Source organism: Anabrus simplex, chromosome 3, assembly GCF_040414725.1.
Source record: "Anabrus simplex isolate iqAnaSimp1 chromosome 3, ASM4041472v1, whole genome shotgun sequence".
NCBI lineage: Eukaryota > Metazoa > Arthropoda > Insecta > Orthoptera > Tettigoniidae > Anabrus > Anabrus simplex.
In genome coordinates, this window is record NC_090267.1 from 307164750 (window position 1) to 307178634 (window position 13885).

The 13885-nt window shown below is 42.6% G+C and overlaps 1 protein-coding gene across 2 annotated transcripts in view; it reads right to left on the reverse strand.

The window, feature by feature from the left end:
- Positions 1 to 1651: 1651 nt before the first annotated feature.
- Capa (Capability) overlaps positions 1652 to 13885 on the reverse strand; it is a 169375-nt gene continuing 157141 nt past the window's right edge. For both annotated transcript variants that reach the window (XM_068226682.1, XM_067143120.2), the window contains exon 4: positions 1652 to 2218. In XM_068226682.1, coding sequence (XP_068082783.1) covers positions 2031 to 2218 — 188 coding nt within the window. In that variant the 3' untranslated portion in view covers positions 1652 to 2030. The remainder of the gene's footprint in view (positions 2219 to 13885) is intronic.

Sequence of the window (13885 nt, forward strand, 5' to 3'; positions counted from 1 at the left end):
AGCTGTGAGCTTGAATTCGGGAGATGGTGGATTCGAATCCCGCCGTCGGCAGCCTGAAAATGACCTCCGTGGTTTCCTATTTAAACACCGGGCACATCTTATTGTACCGTATGTATGTTGGGTATTCAGCCCAAAGGCTGGTTTGATCCTTCACAGTTCCGCCAACAGCTGTCATAGATAGCCTAGGCGTCACTGGGGAAATGAGGAGTGAGGTAGTTTCGCGTTGCTTTCCTCACCGAGGCAGAAGTTGCTATTACGTATCAGTCTGCCAAGCCCACTGAAATGCATGCACCAACCGACCCCATGAATGACATTTTCACACCATTCATAACAGGGACAGGCTGCATAAAGAATGATATTACTAGCATCTTGCCTGCTGCCATTTCATGATGGATACAGTACTTTTGTATCCTTCTCTTGGCACAGACCAGGGTAAAGTGTAGCTTCCACCCGAAGTCCCAGTCTCATCCATGGCTGTGACAATATGGAAGCTGCTGTGGTATAGGTGGTGGTGAGTAACGACATTCAGAGCACGACTAGTGCATCTGAGTGTTATTAAAGGTGTCGCTCACAGGGTCAGTCATGCTGCAATAGCACTTTCTGACCCAGTGAGGAAAGCAATGGCAAACTACCTCACTCCTCGTCTTGCCTAGTACGCCTCATTTTGGTGTTGCCATTGGTTTTCGCGGTTTCCTTATAACCGCATAACCTTTGGTGGTGCTATTTGAGGATCCAACCAGCCTCTGGGCTGATGACCTGACAGACAGACATTACTAGCATCACACATACCTCGGCCACTTTCATATTGTCAAAGCTAAGGATGCGACTGAGACAGGTCAGTGAAAGTAACAAATTTATTCTAGCCCATACCGGAAGACATAAAAAAAAAAAAAAATCTATGATGGTGGTCTGTGCACACTCGAGTGCACAAAAATTGATCGAAAAACGAAATATTTAACGTGAGGATATTCGTAAACTGTGGATAACCAGTGGCCAAAGAGATTATATTTGGAATCATACCACCTGCAGAATATGTTCATCACCGGGCGAGTTGGCCGTGCGCGTAGAGGCGCGCGGCTGTGAGCTTGCATCCGGGAGATAGTAGGTTCGAATCCCACTATCGGCAGCCCTGAAGATGGTTTTCCGTGGTTTCCCATTTTCACACCAGGCAAATGCTGGGGCTGTACCTTAATTAAGGCCACGGCCGCTTCCTTCCAACTCCTAGGCCTTTCCTATCCCATCGTCGCCATAAGACCTATCTGTGTCGGTGTGACGTAAAGCCCCTATGTTCATCCTATTTCAAATGAGAGGTTTTTGAAAGAAAGTCATCTTCTGTGACGACCAAATTTTGTGCTCTCGAGTGTATGTGTTCTGACAACAAAATGCGGTATCCTCAACCGTTTTCAAAGAAAACAAATCGAGAACAAGCATCAAAATGTTGTCACATCCTATTTTAGGGAAATAACTTTGTGACTGTCGTGTAGTTTCTCAGAAAGCAGGTAGAAAGAGGCCACAGACAGGTGAGTCGTCCGAGGGTAAAGTGGGGCTGTTTATATTTGTGGCAGGACTAATGTCATTGTGTAGTGAGGATCCCAGCGGAAAGAGAAGGGGTCAAGGCCAGCATGCTATTAACACCACTCCGTGGCGTGACCAAAACACTTTTTAATTGATCTCGAAAGAACTGAAGTCAGGAAAAGCAACTTCACAAATACAGTAGTTTTATTTACATGTTTCCAACATATATGTTCATAAATATAGAATCGCACCAAATACTACTTTTACAATAAGTGCTATGAAGGTATGGTAACAGTAGATTGCTACGCTTCTATACTCAAAATATGACAATTTGTGTTAACATCAAAACAGAATTTTATTGAAATATGAGAATTCCAGAACGTTTTAATTAGGTTACTCGTTTATTTAAGCACATTAGTTACAGTCACGTCAACATATTTTCTTACTCATATTAATTTTTATTCACGTTGGGGTTAAAGGATCCATCGAAAATAATGGCATGGCGCTATAAGAAGCTATTGTTCGGTTGAAGAAGATAGACTTGAATGCTGTGGCACTTCTCGGGAATGTCGAGCTCCAGTTCTTCGACCTCCGATCTCTTGTTCTCGGTCTTCATCGAGGAATGATGAATCGTCATCCATATCGATCGATTCATTGCCAAATCCAGGCTGGAACTCTTCATGCCGTAGAGCGTTGGGAGAATCTGTAAACAAAACAATAATGTTCAGGTGAAAAGGCGACAGGGACCGTTGTTTTATAGAAAATAAATAATCAATTATCAGTTGAATGTGTCAGGTCGGAACTAACGTTTGGTGTAAAAAAGAGTTTTTACATCGTTAAGAGGATGGGCATACATTTGAAGTGTGAGGCCAAACCAGTGGTTTTTTCTTTAGATTTATGGTTACAAGACTGAATTAAAGACAAAAAATGCCCAAGTCATTAATAAACTTGGAAAGTTCTTGTCTGGTATTCAACATCAAACCGTCCAACTCGTTGGCTGAATGGTCAGCGTACTGGCCTTCTGTTCAGGGAGTCCCGGGTTCTATTCCCTGCCGGGTCGGGGATTTTAACCTTCATTGGTTAATTCCAATGGCCCGTGGATTGGGTGTTTGTGCTGTCCCCAACATCCCTGCAACTCACACACCACACATAACACTATCCTCCACTACAATAATACGCAGTTACCTACACATGGCAGATCCCGCCCACCCTCATCGGAGGGTCTGCCTTACAAGGACTGCACTCGGCTAGAAATAGTCACACAAATAAAAAAAGCATCAAACCTACACGTGTAAAACAATAAATAGGTGGTACTTCTTTGGCAAAACCTGAAAGTGTACAGCGACATTGTTCATAGCGTTAACTCCTAACATGAAAGGCAAGCCTGTATAAACGCCGCTCTCGTGACAAGAACGACCTTGGGTGTCGGTAAACAGATATTCGACCAATTAGATGTCTCACATCCAGAGCGGAGATAATATCTCTCTCTGTCAAGTATATTTTGCGCGCCTACAGTCAAAGGCGCTGTTAAATGAAATGTCGTATGGCTTTTAGTGCCGGGATATCCCAGGACGGGTTCGGCTCGCCAGGTGCAGGTCTTTCTATTTGGCACCTGTAGGCGACCTGCGCGTCGTGATGAGGATGAAATGATGATGAAGACAATACATACACCTAGCCCCCGTGCAATTGGAATTAACCAATTAAGGTTAAAATCCCCGACCCGGCCGGGAATCGAACTCGGGATCCACAGAACCGAAGGCCAGTAAAGGCGCTGTTGTTACTGTTAATAATGCGAGTTTTACGTGTTTATCTGTCGAGGCCTTGGGAATGCCACATGTGATGTGCAGAAAGACGTTGTATTTCATGAAATAACGTGATATGAACAGAAGCTTTTCTCTACACAATATAGGTTTTAATAAGCAATGATGTTCGCCTCTGTGGTGTAGTGGTTAGCGTGATTAGCTGCCACCCTCGGAGGTCCGGGTTCGATTCCCGGCTCTGCCACGAAAATTTGAAAAGTGGTACGAGGGCTGGAACGGGGTCCACTCAGCCTCGGGAGGTCAACTGAGTAGAGGTGGGTTCGATTCCCACCTCAGCCATCCTCGAAGTGGTTTTCCGTGGTTTCCCACTTCTCCTCCAGGCGAATGCCGGGATGGTACCTGACTTAAGGCCACGGCCGCTTCCTTCCCTCTTCCTTGTCTATCCCTTCCAATCTTCCCATCCCTCCACAAGGCCTCTGTTCAGCAAAGCAGGTGAGGCCGCCTGGGCGAGGTACTGGTCATTCTCCCCAGTTGTATCCCCAGACCACGAGTCTGAAGCTCCAGGACACTGCCCTTGAGGCGGTAGAGGTGGGATCCCTCGCTGAGTCCGAGGAAAAAGCCGAACCTGGAGGGTAAACAGATGATGATGATGATGATGATGATGATAAGCAATGATCTGAAATACAAAACTTGACTAAATAAACATTACAAAACATCAAAAACAACAATTGAACTATCATCTCTATAAAATAAACAAAAGAGTTTTTAAGAAGCAGTGACATCTTAACAGCGCGAAAATTACCGTATTAATCCCTCTCTCGAAATTCTAACCATTTGTTACATTATCGAATGGATACACAGGTGGTTGTGTCTGGCGTATAGGGCGTTGTAGAGTTTCTGTGGCAGGTTCATATTAAATTAGCTCAGGACTACTCAGTTTTGCATCTCCTGATTGACGTGTTGTTTGAGGAAAGTACTGCTGTTCTGTCCGGCTCCATAGCTAAATGGTTAGCGTGCTGGTCTTTGGTCACAGGGTGTCCCAGGTTCGATTCCCGGGCAGGGTCGGGAATTTTAACCTTCGTTGGTTAATTTCGCTGGCACGGGGGCTGGGTGTATGTGTCGTCTTCATCATCATTTCATCCTCATCACGACGCGCCGGTCGTTTATGGATGTCAAATCAAAAGACCTGCACCTGGCGAGCCGAACATATCCGCGGACACTCCCGGCACTAAAAGCCATACGCCATTTCATTTCACTGCTATGCTACTTCTTTTTCAGATCCAATTTCATTGACTGTTCTCCTCGTGGAGCCAAATGGCGAGTTGAGACAGTAGTTTCTCTACCATTTGAAAGTCTTACATTATGCATAGTATGGGTTTGCTTCTTTCACCAATGAATGATAATTATTTCACTTGCACGGACGTGCTTCTTCATCAGTTCATCAGTGAATATTTCAAAATGACGACCAATTAAATAATGTCGCCTGTGACGTAACGATTCAACGACTGCAAGGACTTCCTTTTCTATAAACGATTGTCTTTATTCAGATTTGTTTAACGTCCGAGAGAAGAATGAGGTGGGAAGTCCTGTTTGACTCAGAGATGCTCCTATTGTAAATTATGATGGATCTCTCTCGACTATAAATGGTGTATCATATTGCTGCTATTGTGACCTTAGTCACATCATTCTTTAAGGGCCCGAACTCTGAAATTGCTTCTTCTAAAAGAGGACTCTGATGTTTTACCAAGAGAGAACGAACCTTTTTAGGAAACCTGGGTATCCATGGTAATATGAAAACGTACCCAGGGCACGTTCCAATGTGGCAGTATCTTAGGGACGAGTAGAATCAGGACTGATTGTCTTGTGTTCGATTGTATACCCTAGCACAGGGATGGCAAACCTTTACCGACTAGCGTGTCAATTAAGGTCCTGTTTACTATTTTTTACTGTCTAGTGTGCCATCGGTTATTTTCCTTTAAAATCATGAAACCCACCATTTGATTTCATTTAGGTCACGGCCTCTCAGAGTGCATGCGCCGGTGCATTGCACGGTGCAAGGTGCATAAGATGACTTCGCAAGGTTGACCAGAGTGCAGACCTCCACCAACTCCTCGAGTTTGAGGATTAGCGCTGTCTCTCCCTTTTCCTACGCCTGACTCGCTCGCTCCGCCTGTTTCCCCCATCCTTCCTCGCCCCATCCTCACCTAGCCGAGCAGGACCGATGTACGGTGCACAGAACCTCTGCGCCTCGGTTTGCACGTGTGAGATTTTGGACGTTGGACAGACCCTGATTTAGGTATTAGATTGCATTACATATACATTCATTCGACTGAATGTTTCATGATTTTATTTTGCAAATATCACTGAAAATTATATTTAAAACCAGGTACATTTTAAGGATAAGATATGCTTTTGCTTTAACGTAATAAAATTTGTAAAATATATGGCCATAGACTTGAGGCATACATCTTTAATAAAGCGTAATTTTAAAATACGTTATGTTGCTAGATTTCCGACATATTTGTTACATGTTAAAAGCATTCAAGTATACTGTATAGGTATGTTGTCTGACGTTCAACAGAAGTCGTGTTTGCGTGTCACCTAGCGGTACATGTGTCATAGGTTCACCATCCCTGCCCTAGGAAGTCCACAGAATTTACTGAAATTGCACATTTCTCTTCAATCAATGTTCAATTGTATTCTTAAGCAACATCCAGAAATTTCTCCTACTTCCGATCATGTTTAGTTTATTTCTCCCACATATTGTTACATCTAGGTACGTGAAAGTGCCCTCAGGGCCTTAGTCTTGAATAATTTTATCAGTTACCGTCTGGAAACAAGCCACTCCGTTTGTGACACCGAAAGGAATACGAAAATATTGTACAGCTTACCTCAAGCCTCGAAAGCAGTGTAGGCCCTAATATTTTTCTCAGTCCAGAACAGGTATTTGATGATACGCACTTTGAGGTCTATTGTGCTGAAACGATTTTTACAATTTGTTTTACGTCGCACCGACACAGGTAGGTCTTATGGCGACGATGAGAGAGGAAAGGCCTGGAGTGGGAAGGAAGCAGCCGTGGCCTTAAGTAAGGTACAGCCCCAGCATTTGCCTGGTGTGGAAATGGGAAACCACAGAAAACCATCTTCAGGGCTGCCGACAGTGGGGTTCGAACACACTATCTCCCGGATGCAAATATTGATCTGAAAACGTTATATTTTGAAACATTGGCAATTATTACTTCTTCAATTCTTGGAAGGTGATGTGCATCTAGCATAGTATATTTGTTTATTGTTTGAGAGTAGTCGATAATCATTCCAGATTTTGTGATTATCCCCTTTCACCACAAAAGCTTGACTACGTCACGGAGAATAATTGCTGGGTTCTATTATCCCATCCTCCAATAGTCTTTTGATCTCTGAAGCAATGAACTCATTACCTTCTACAGAAAATCTTCTAGACTTAGTTATTATTGGTGCACAGTCTGGAGTTAAGTTTAAGAAAAGAGACACAGGGGCACTTGAGTTATTGTTAATGCAGAGTTACACGGGGCCATTAGACTGGACAATACAACAAGGCAAGACAAGACAAGACAAGACAAGACAAGACAATATTTTCCTCGTGTGCACGAACGATCCGAGGACAGGACAATGACGAAGCTACTGTTTTGCTACTAAGAATCACTTCCTATCCACTGTATGTGGGACAGTGTTTTACCCTCTCCCTGGTCTCGTGTGAACGCGCTTGGTACAAAACAGTAAGGAAGTAGACTTGGGGTCAAGAACACAAGCGTTCATCAAAATGCCACCAAAATAGGAGTCCGACTTAAATTCGAAGTTCATAGAGTTGTAGAAAGCGTGAATACATGTAGAGAACTGACTCTACTAAACATAGGAATACATAACGTCGCGTGCCGAGCGAGATGGCCTCGCGGTTACAGTCACGCAGCTGTGAGCTTGCATTCAGGAGATAGTGAATTCGAACCCCACTGTCGGCAGTCCTGAAGATGGTTTTCCATGGTTTTCCATTTTCACACTAGGCAAATGCTGCGACTGTACCTCAATCAAGACCACGGCCACTTCTTTTTCACTCCTAGCCCTTTATTATCCCATCGTCGCCATAAAGCCTATCTGTGTCGGTTCGACGTAAAGACAACTGCAAAAAAATGTAGCAAAGAGAGTGCTGCTCGAAAGGAATATTCGAATAAGAAAGAGAGGAAGAGGATGACTGAAGGTACAAAGATGGTGGGAGAATGTAGAGTTGTGAGGGAGGTCAAAACGCAGCCACGGCTGTAAACTACTCAAAAACTGGCTATTAAAATGGCATGTTAAGAAAGTACATACATACATACATACATACATACATACATACATACATACATACATTATCATTATAGACTGTTATGCCTTTCAGCGTTCAGTCTGCAAGCCTCTGAGAATTTACTAAACATCGCCACAATCCTCGATTTGCAACTAGTGCCGTGGCCTCATTTAGTTGTGTACCTCTTATCTTTAAATCGTTAGAAACCGAGTCTAACCATCGTCGTCTTGGTCTCCCTCTACTTCTCTTACCCTCCATAACAGAGTCCATTATTCTCCTCAGTAACCTATCCTCCTCCATTCGCCTCACATGACCTCACCACCGAAGCCGGTTTATGCGTACAGCTTCATCCATCGAGTTCATTCCTAAATTAGCCTTTATCTCATCATTCCGAGTACCCTCCTGCCATTGTTCCCACCTGTTTGTACCAACAATCATTCTTGCTACTTTCATGTCTGTTACTTCTAGTTTATCGTCGCCATAAGACCTATCTGTGTCGGTGCGACGTAAAGCCCCTAGCTAAAAAAAAAAGTTACTTCTAGCTTATGAATAAGATATCCTGAGTCCACCCAAGTAAATTATAAAAAAAAGATCAGCAAATGAATATTATAAAACACAGTAAAATGTTATAAATTAATGTTATAATTAATGTTATAATTAATTCTACGCGTGAACTAAAAGCAAAGCAGATGGAAGTACAGCAAAGCCGTCTCCGTAGAACCCTGAAGGCCCTAGGAGGAACGGAAGGTGTAAGTTACACGGGAATAGAGCCAGCATTAGGGTGGTTATACCGTGTTCGTTTGGAGAGTTTTGCCCAGACGTGATTTTTAGATCTGCTGGCAAGAAAGCTTTTTTTTTTTTTTTTGAATTGTATAGGTTTTATATTTTCTGTCCAACCTCCCGTCTTCAAGTTTCGTTCTCTTTTGATCCCCATCCTACTAAGTTTGCGAGGCCTAGGGATTCTTTCATGATCACATCGCTCATGGCCCTTCTTTTGCTTTTGCTGACATTTTCACTATTGTAAGTAGATATGGGAATTTGCCTATTTGCCTATTTCATTCATGTGTTCAGAAACCTAGGCTTTTGAGATATAAATCCGTTTTAGGGTCCTTTTAGCTAAATTTCGTTGGTTTTATTGTGCCTATAAATGCCTATTTCAGGGGTTTGTGCCTATTTGGAGTATAATTGCCTATTTGATGCCTTTTGAATCTATGTTGAAGAAGCCGATTTTCTTCCATTGCATTATATTGTAGCTGATGTGCTCGACAGAATTATCTTTTCATTTCTCAATATCTATTTACCCCACGAACAAAAAGTGGTAATTCTCAGAAGTCACCAGAAATAGTTCTTGGGAAATTTTCATTACGAGAAACAAATCTGAGATTTATTTTAAGTAAGAATTCTGCTAGGGACAGCTTGGCGAGTCCCTGCCAAGCATATAGGAAGGATCTCTCCTCTACGCTACTCAGGTATCGTTTCACGTCATTTTTATTATTTTTTTACTCGGTCAACTCGACAGGAAACTGCCAGATTATAACTGAAAAATTTTTGAGGAAACATTTCCATGTAAATTACGAATTCTCTTGTTCTACTTTAAAGATTTGTACTTCTAGAAACATCACCTCTAACAGTCTTTTTTTAAATGAAACAAATGCATGTTATGTACTAAGCATTACTGCCGATTAGCCCAACTGTAGAAATTTAAGATATAGGAATATTGAAATTTAAGTCGATTTTGGTCCGCCTCTGTGGTGTAGTGGTTAGCGTGATTAGTTGCTACCCCCGGAGGCCCGGGTTCGATTCCCGGCTCTGCCACGAAATTTGAAAAGTGGTATGAGGGCTGGAACGGGGTCCACTCAGCCTCGGGAGGTCAACTGAGTAGAGGTGGGTTCGATTCCCACCTCAGCCATCCTGGAAGTGGTTTTCCGTGGTTTCCCACTTCTCCTCCAGGCGAATGCCGGGATGGTACCTAACATAAGGCCACGGCCGCTTCCTTCCCTCTTCCTTGCCTATCCCTTCCAATCTTCCCATCCCTCCCTGTTCAGCGTAGCAGGTGAGGCCGCCTGGGCGAGGTACTGGTCATTCTCCCCAGTTGTATCCCCGACCAAGAGTCTGAAGCTCCAGGACACTGCCCTTGAGGCGGTAGAGGTGGGATCCCTCGCTGTGTCCGAGGGAAAAGCCGACCCTGGAGGGTAAACAGATGATGATGATGATGATGATGATTAAGTCAATTTTGTTATTTTTCAGATCAAATATGAAAAAAATTACCGTATAAATCAACAGAGGAATCCTATGCACTGCAATGGTTGGAGCTAATATCCCCCTGCATAAAGTGGAGCACCTTCAAACTTCAAGCTTCCGGAAGCAATCACCGAGTTGGAGAAGAGTGGCATGCCCCTAGTGGAGTCATTTAGGATTGTGGGAAAAGTCAGGTGAAGTTTTGACCGAACGTCTGGGAAGGTAGTCGCTGTCAGCAAAAAGTTCCATAGAGTCCTGCAACAGAATCCAGGACGGAAAGCTATGGTAAAAGTAGCCAGGGTGCTACGAGGTGAGGTAGATGAAGTAGTTGAACTAAAGCCAGATGAAGTGGCTTCACTGAAGTTTTGTCCAATCACTTCCTTGATGGTGAGAGATCTTTCTCTCAGTACAAAAACATTCTGCATGATAGGAGAATAATACTGTTATCGGAAAACATTAAAAAGTTGCTTGTTGTAAATTCCTTTTACGGTAAAAGAGTGTCTTATTACATTATAATTACTTTTTCATGCCTATTTTCTTGCCTATTTTACACGTTAGTGCTTATTTAAATGCCTATTTTGGCTAATTTAAAAGCCTATGTGCCTGCCTATTTGAACTGTTTTTCAGTGCCTATAATTCTCATTTCTAGTTGTAAGGATCGGACCTGTTCCTTTATCTCCTACGATTACAGTAGAATCAATAGGGAATGTTTATCTCATTGAACTTCCCCTTAAATCTATAATCACTACAAATATTCTAATGCTGAAACTCGACCATCGAATTACAAGTCCAAGCTCTTACCGCTACGCCAACTGCACGGCGTGCACACTAACGTAAGTGGCTTATACAGTGCGTGAGCCGCGTCAACATTTTTATTTTCTATACGCTTGGCCATCTGGAGTTCCCACTTCGGGTACTTTCATTTCTAGCCAAGCCTTGCATGTTCTATAAATCTGAGCGAAATCGGTGGTGACGAGTAGGGAATGTCTCCTTGTTAGTGGAGAACATGCTACTGAAATTCCCATTACTAGTAGCGTCTGTTTTCCGGAGGAGTGGCTACAAAATGTGTCTGTTTTCCATGACACTTGGACTATTCTACGCGACTCCGTCACTTGTACCATCCTTGGAGTGAAGAAACCTCACCACCGATGTATAGACAGACCCCTGAATTAAGGCCACGGCCGCTTCCTAAGACAGACATGACTCTGGATTGGGAGAGTAGAGCAGAATGTAGTCTATGGGCAATGAAGATGGCGTACACGAATTGGCACTAGGATAAGAGTAAGAGCAATGCGAACTGGCAAGGAAAGGCTGTGTCGCGGCGAGGTTAAATGCAAATAATTTTCGTGCGGCCGTACTAAAAGTGAGGCCATTGTGTAACTGTTCCACCTCGTCCGAAACACTTGAGGAGATGAAAGTTAGTATCTGGGGACACATGAATATTAAATAAACTATTTGTGGCTTGCCCGCAAATTGCCACGCAAATAGAAACAATTAACATTCCATGGTTCCCCATTTCTCTATGTAATGTTTGGGCGCCATGGTTACAGTTTTAAATAAAACTGTAAACCAAAATTTATATTTACTAGCATAGAGACTTATACTTAAATCACAGGGGTAGGATTTTAAATAATTAACCATTAAGTATCGCTTAAGAAAGAAAATTAACGCAATTTAAAATACAAATGAATTTATTATACAAAAAAAAATTGACGAGGTGGAAAAGTTACAATTGTTACGCAAGTGTTCGCACATTTTGCTATGCTGGAAATAAAGCAGCGACTAGGAAAAGGGCAATGCTTTTCTGAGCTAACAGAATGCTTCAGATAACGAACATACGAAATTATTTTCTATTCTTGCTCGATTTTATCGACAATGGAGTGGCGTGGAAACGGTACTGTTGGATCTACAATCGCAGCCGAGAACAACCTAAGATATAGTGGTTAAAAAGTGAAGTGCTGATTGAAAATGATCTCACAAGGAAGGTTCTTGCTTTCTGTGGCGATAAGAGAAACAGTAATTTTGGTGGAGCCGGGCTGAGTGGCTTAGACGGTTGAGGCGCTGGCCTTCTGAATCCACCTCGGAAGGTTTGACCCTGGTTCGGTCCGGTGGTATTTGAAGGTGCTCAAATACGTCAGCCTCGTGCCGGTAGATTTACTGGCACATAAAAGAACTCCTGCAGGACTAAATTCCAGCAACTCGGCGTCTCCGAAAATCGTAAAAAAGTAGTTAATGGAACGTATTAACAATTAATGACGAGTGTTTAAAGTCCTTTCCTATTGGTCTTAAGAGGCACGAGTGTGCAGGAAATTCCTCCTGAAGAGAGATTGCTTAACGTGAGTTAATTATACTCACATGTCTCTCGTATTTGATTACACTTAAATGCCGACTGACTGTACCGAGATTCGATTCAGCAAAGGTAAGCATAGGAATGGAACGTTTGAACAACTATGCAATGCAGCCAGTTGCAGGAAGTGAGCCAGCCAGGCGCATAACGAAATTAAATAGACTCTCTGAGGGTGAAATCTAATTTTCTCACAGACGTGTATAGGGAATTTAATTTTAAAAAAGACAAACTAGTACAATTGGTTTAAGGAAATATTGTATATAACATGAATGTCTTTTCGTGAATCAAATCACATTTGTGTAAACGAATGAAGGTAATTTAATAATTTTGTACTGAAGAAGGAGATGAGCTTGTGGGACTCTTCCGAATAAGAAATAAAAATCTCTTTCCTAACGGAAAGATCACAGAAATCATTTAAACTTACACAGTTTATAAACTACAGTATGTAAAAACGTGGAGCGAATATTGTTGAGAGAACATTGGTGAATTTAGGACGATAATAGTATCTTCGAAAATATGTTCGTTTTGAAAGAAAAAGAAAATTCTGCGTCACTCTGAGGTAGAATTTTAGACTAAGTTTATCATCTCAGTCCGAAGATTGTCCTTGGAGAGGGTGCAGTGGAACCATGTACGTTATTTAAATGGCATATACGTGATGATTTTACAACTCACCGATATATCAAGAAATTTTCGTCTACTGTAGTATAAATAAGACAGACTGTATGATGATGCACGTTACGTGACCATCTTAATAATAAGAATAGTAATAAGGTTATTGGTTTTACGTCCCACAGGCTTACGGCTTTTGAAGACGCCGAGGTACTGGAATTCTATCCCGCAAGAGTTATTTTACGTGTCAGTGAATCTACTGGCACGACGCAGGCGTGTTTGAATACTTTAACCCCCAGAATGAACAGGGATCAAACTTGCCGTGCAGGAGGCTCAGAAGGCCAGAGCTTCTATCGTCTGAGCCACTCAACCCGACCGGTGCCTGTCTTCTATCGAATCCCGCCACAGTCGGACGTACCTCTTCTTGGATCTCTCATCTTGCAAAACATATGTTAACTCATCGGGTCATTTTATTTTTTAAGATAAAGATACACCACCGTATTCAATCTTAAAGTCCACATATTATAAAATTGCAAACATAAGAGGATCCATCATATTGTATACCGGATGGTTCACCCGCCCTTTGCGATCAAGTTTTGTACAACCTGCCAGCTTTACTACAATTATTCTCTCTCCCTAAACCGGGGTAGTCTAACGAGATGTGTGGTTACGGGCTAGAAGAAAGTAGGGATCGTGAGCGCCACTATTAATACATTAAGAGTACTTCGAATGTACCCGTAAATCTAGCACTTATATCAAATAACATGTACCTTACAACAGGAGGCGCACAAATAGACCAGGCATGTATTGTATAGGCTGATAATTGCCCGCTGCATATCAAGCCTCACAATAGCTCAATTGGCAGGGGCACGGCCGGAGATGTGAAAGTGCTTGAGGGTTAGGAGGTTCGAATCTCCCGCAAGTTTTTTCTTTTGCAGCCAATTGCTTGGGATGTAGCAAGGTTCCATTCTTAATAGTATCCACAGACTGATTTGTATATTTGGTTCTGAAAGGGGGCATTGGTACGGTGTCATATGGTATGGAGCTGGATTGGAAGAAGCTAGAAAACATGCAACAGGATTTCAGTTACCTACGTCG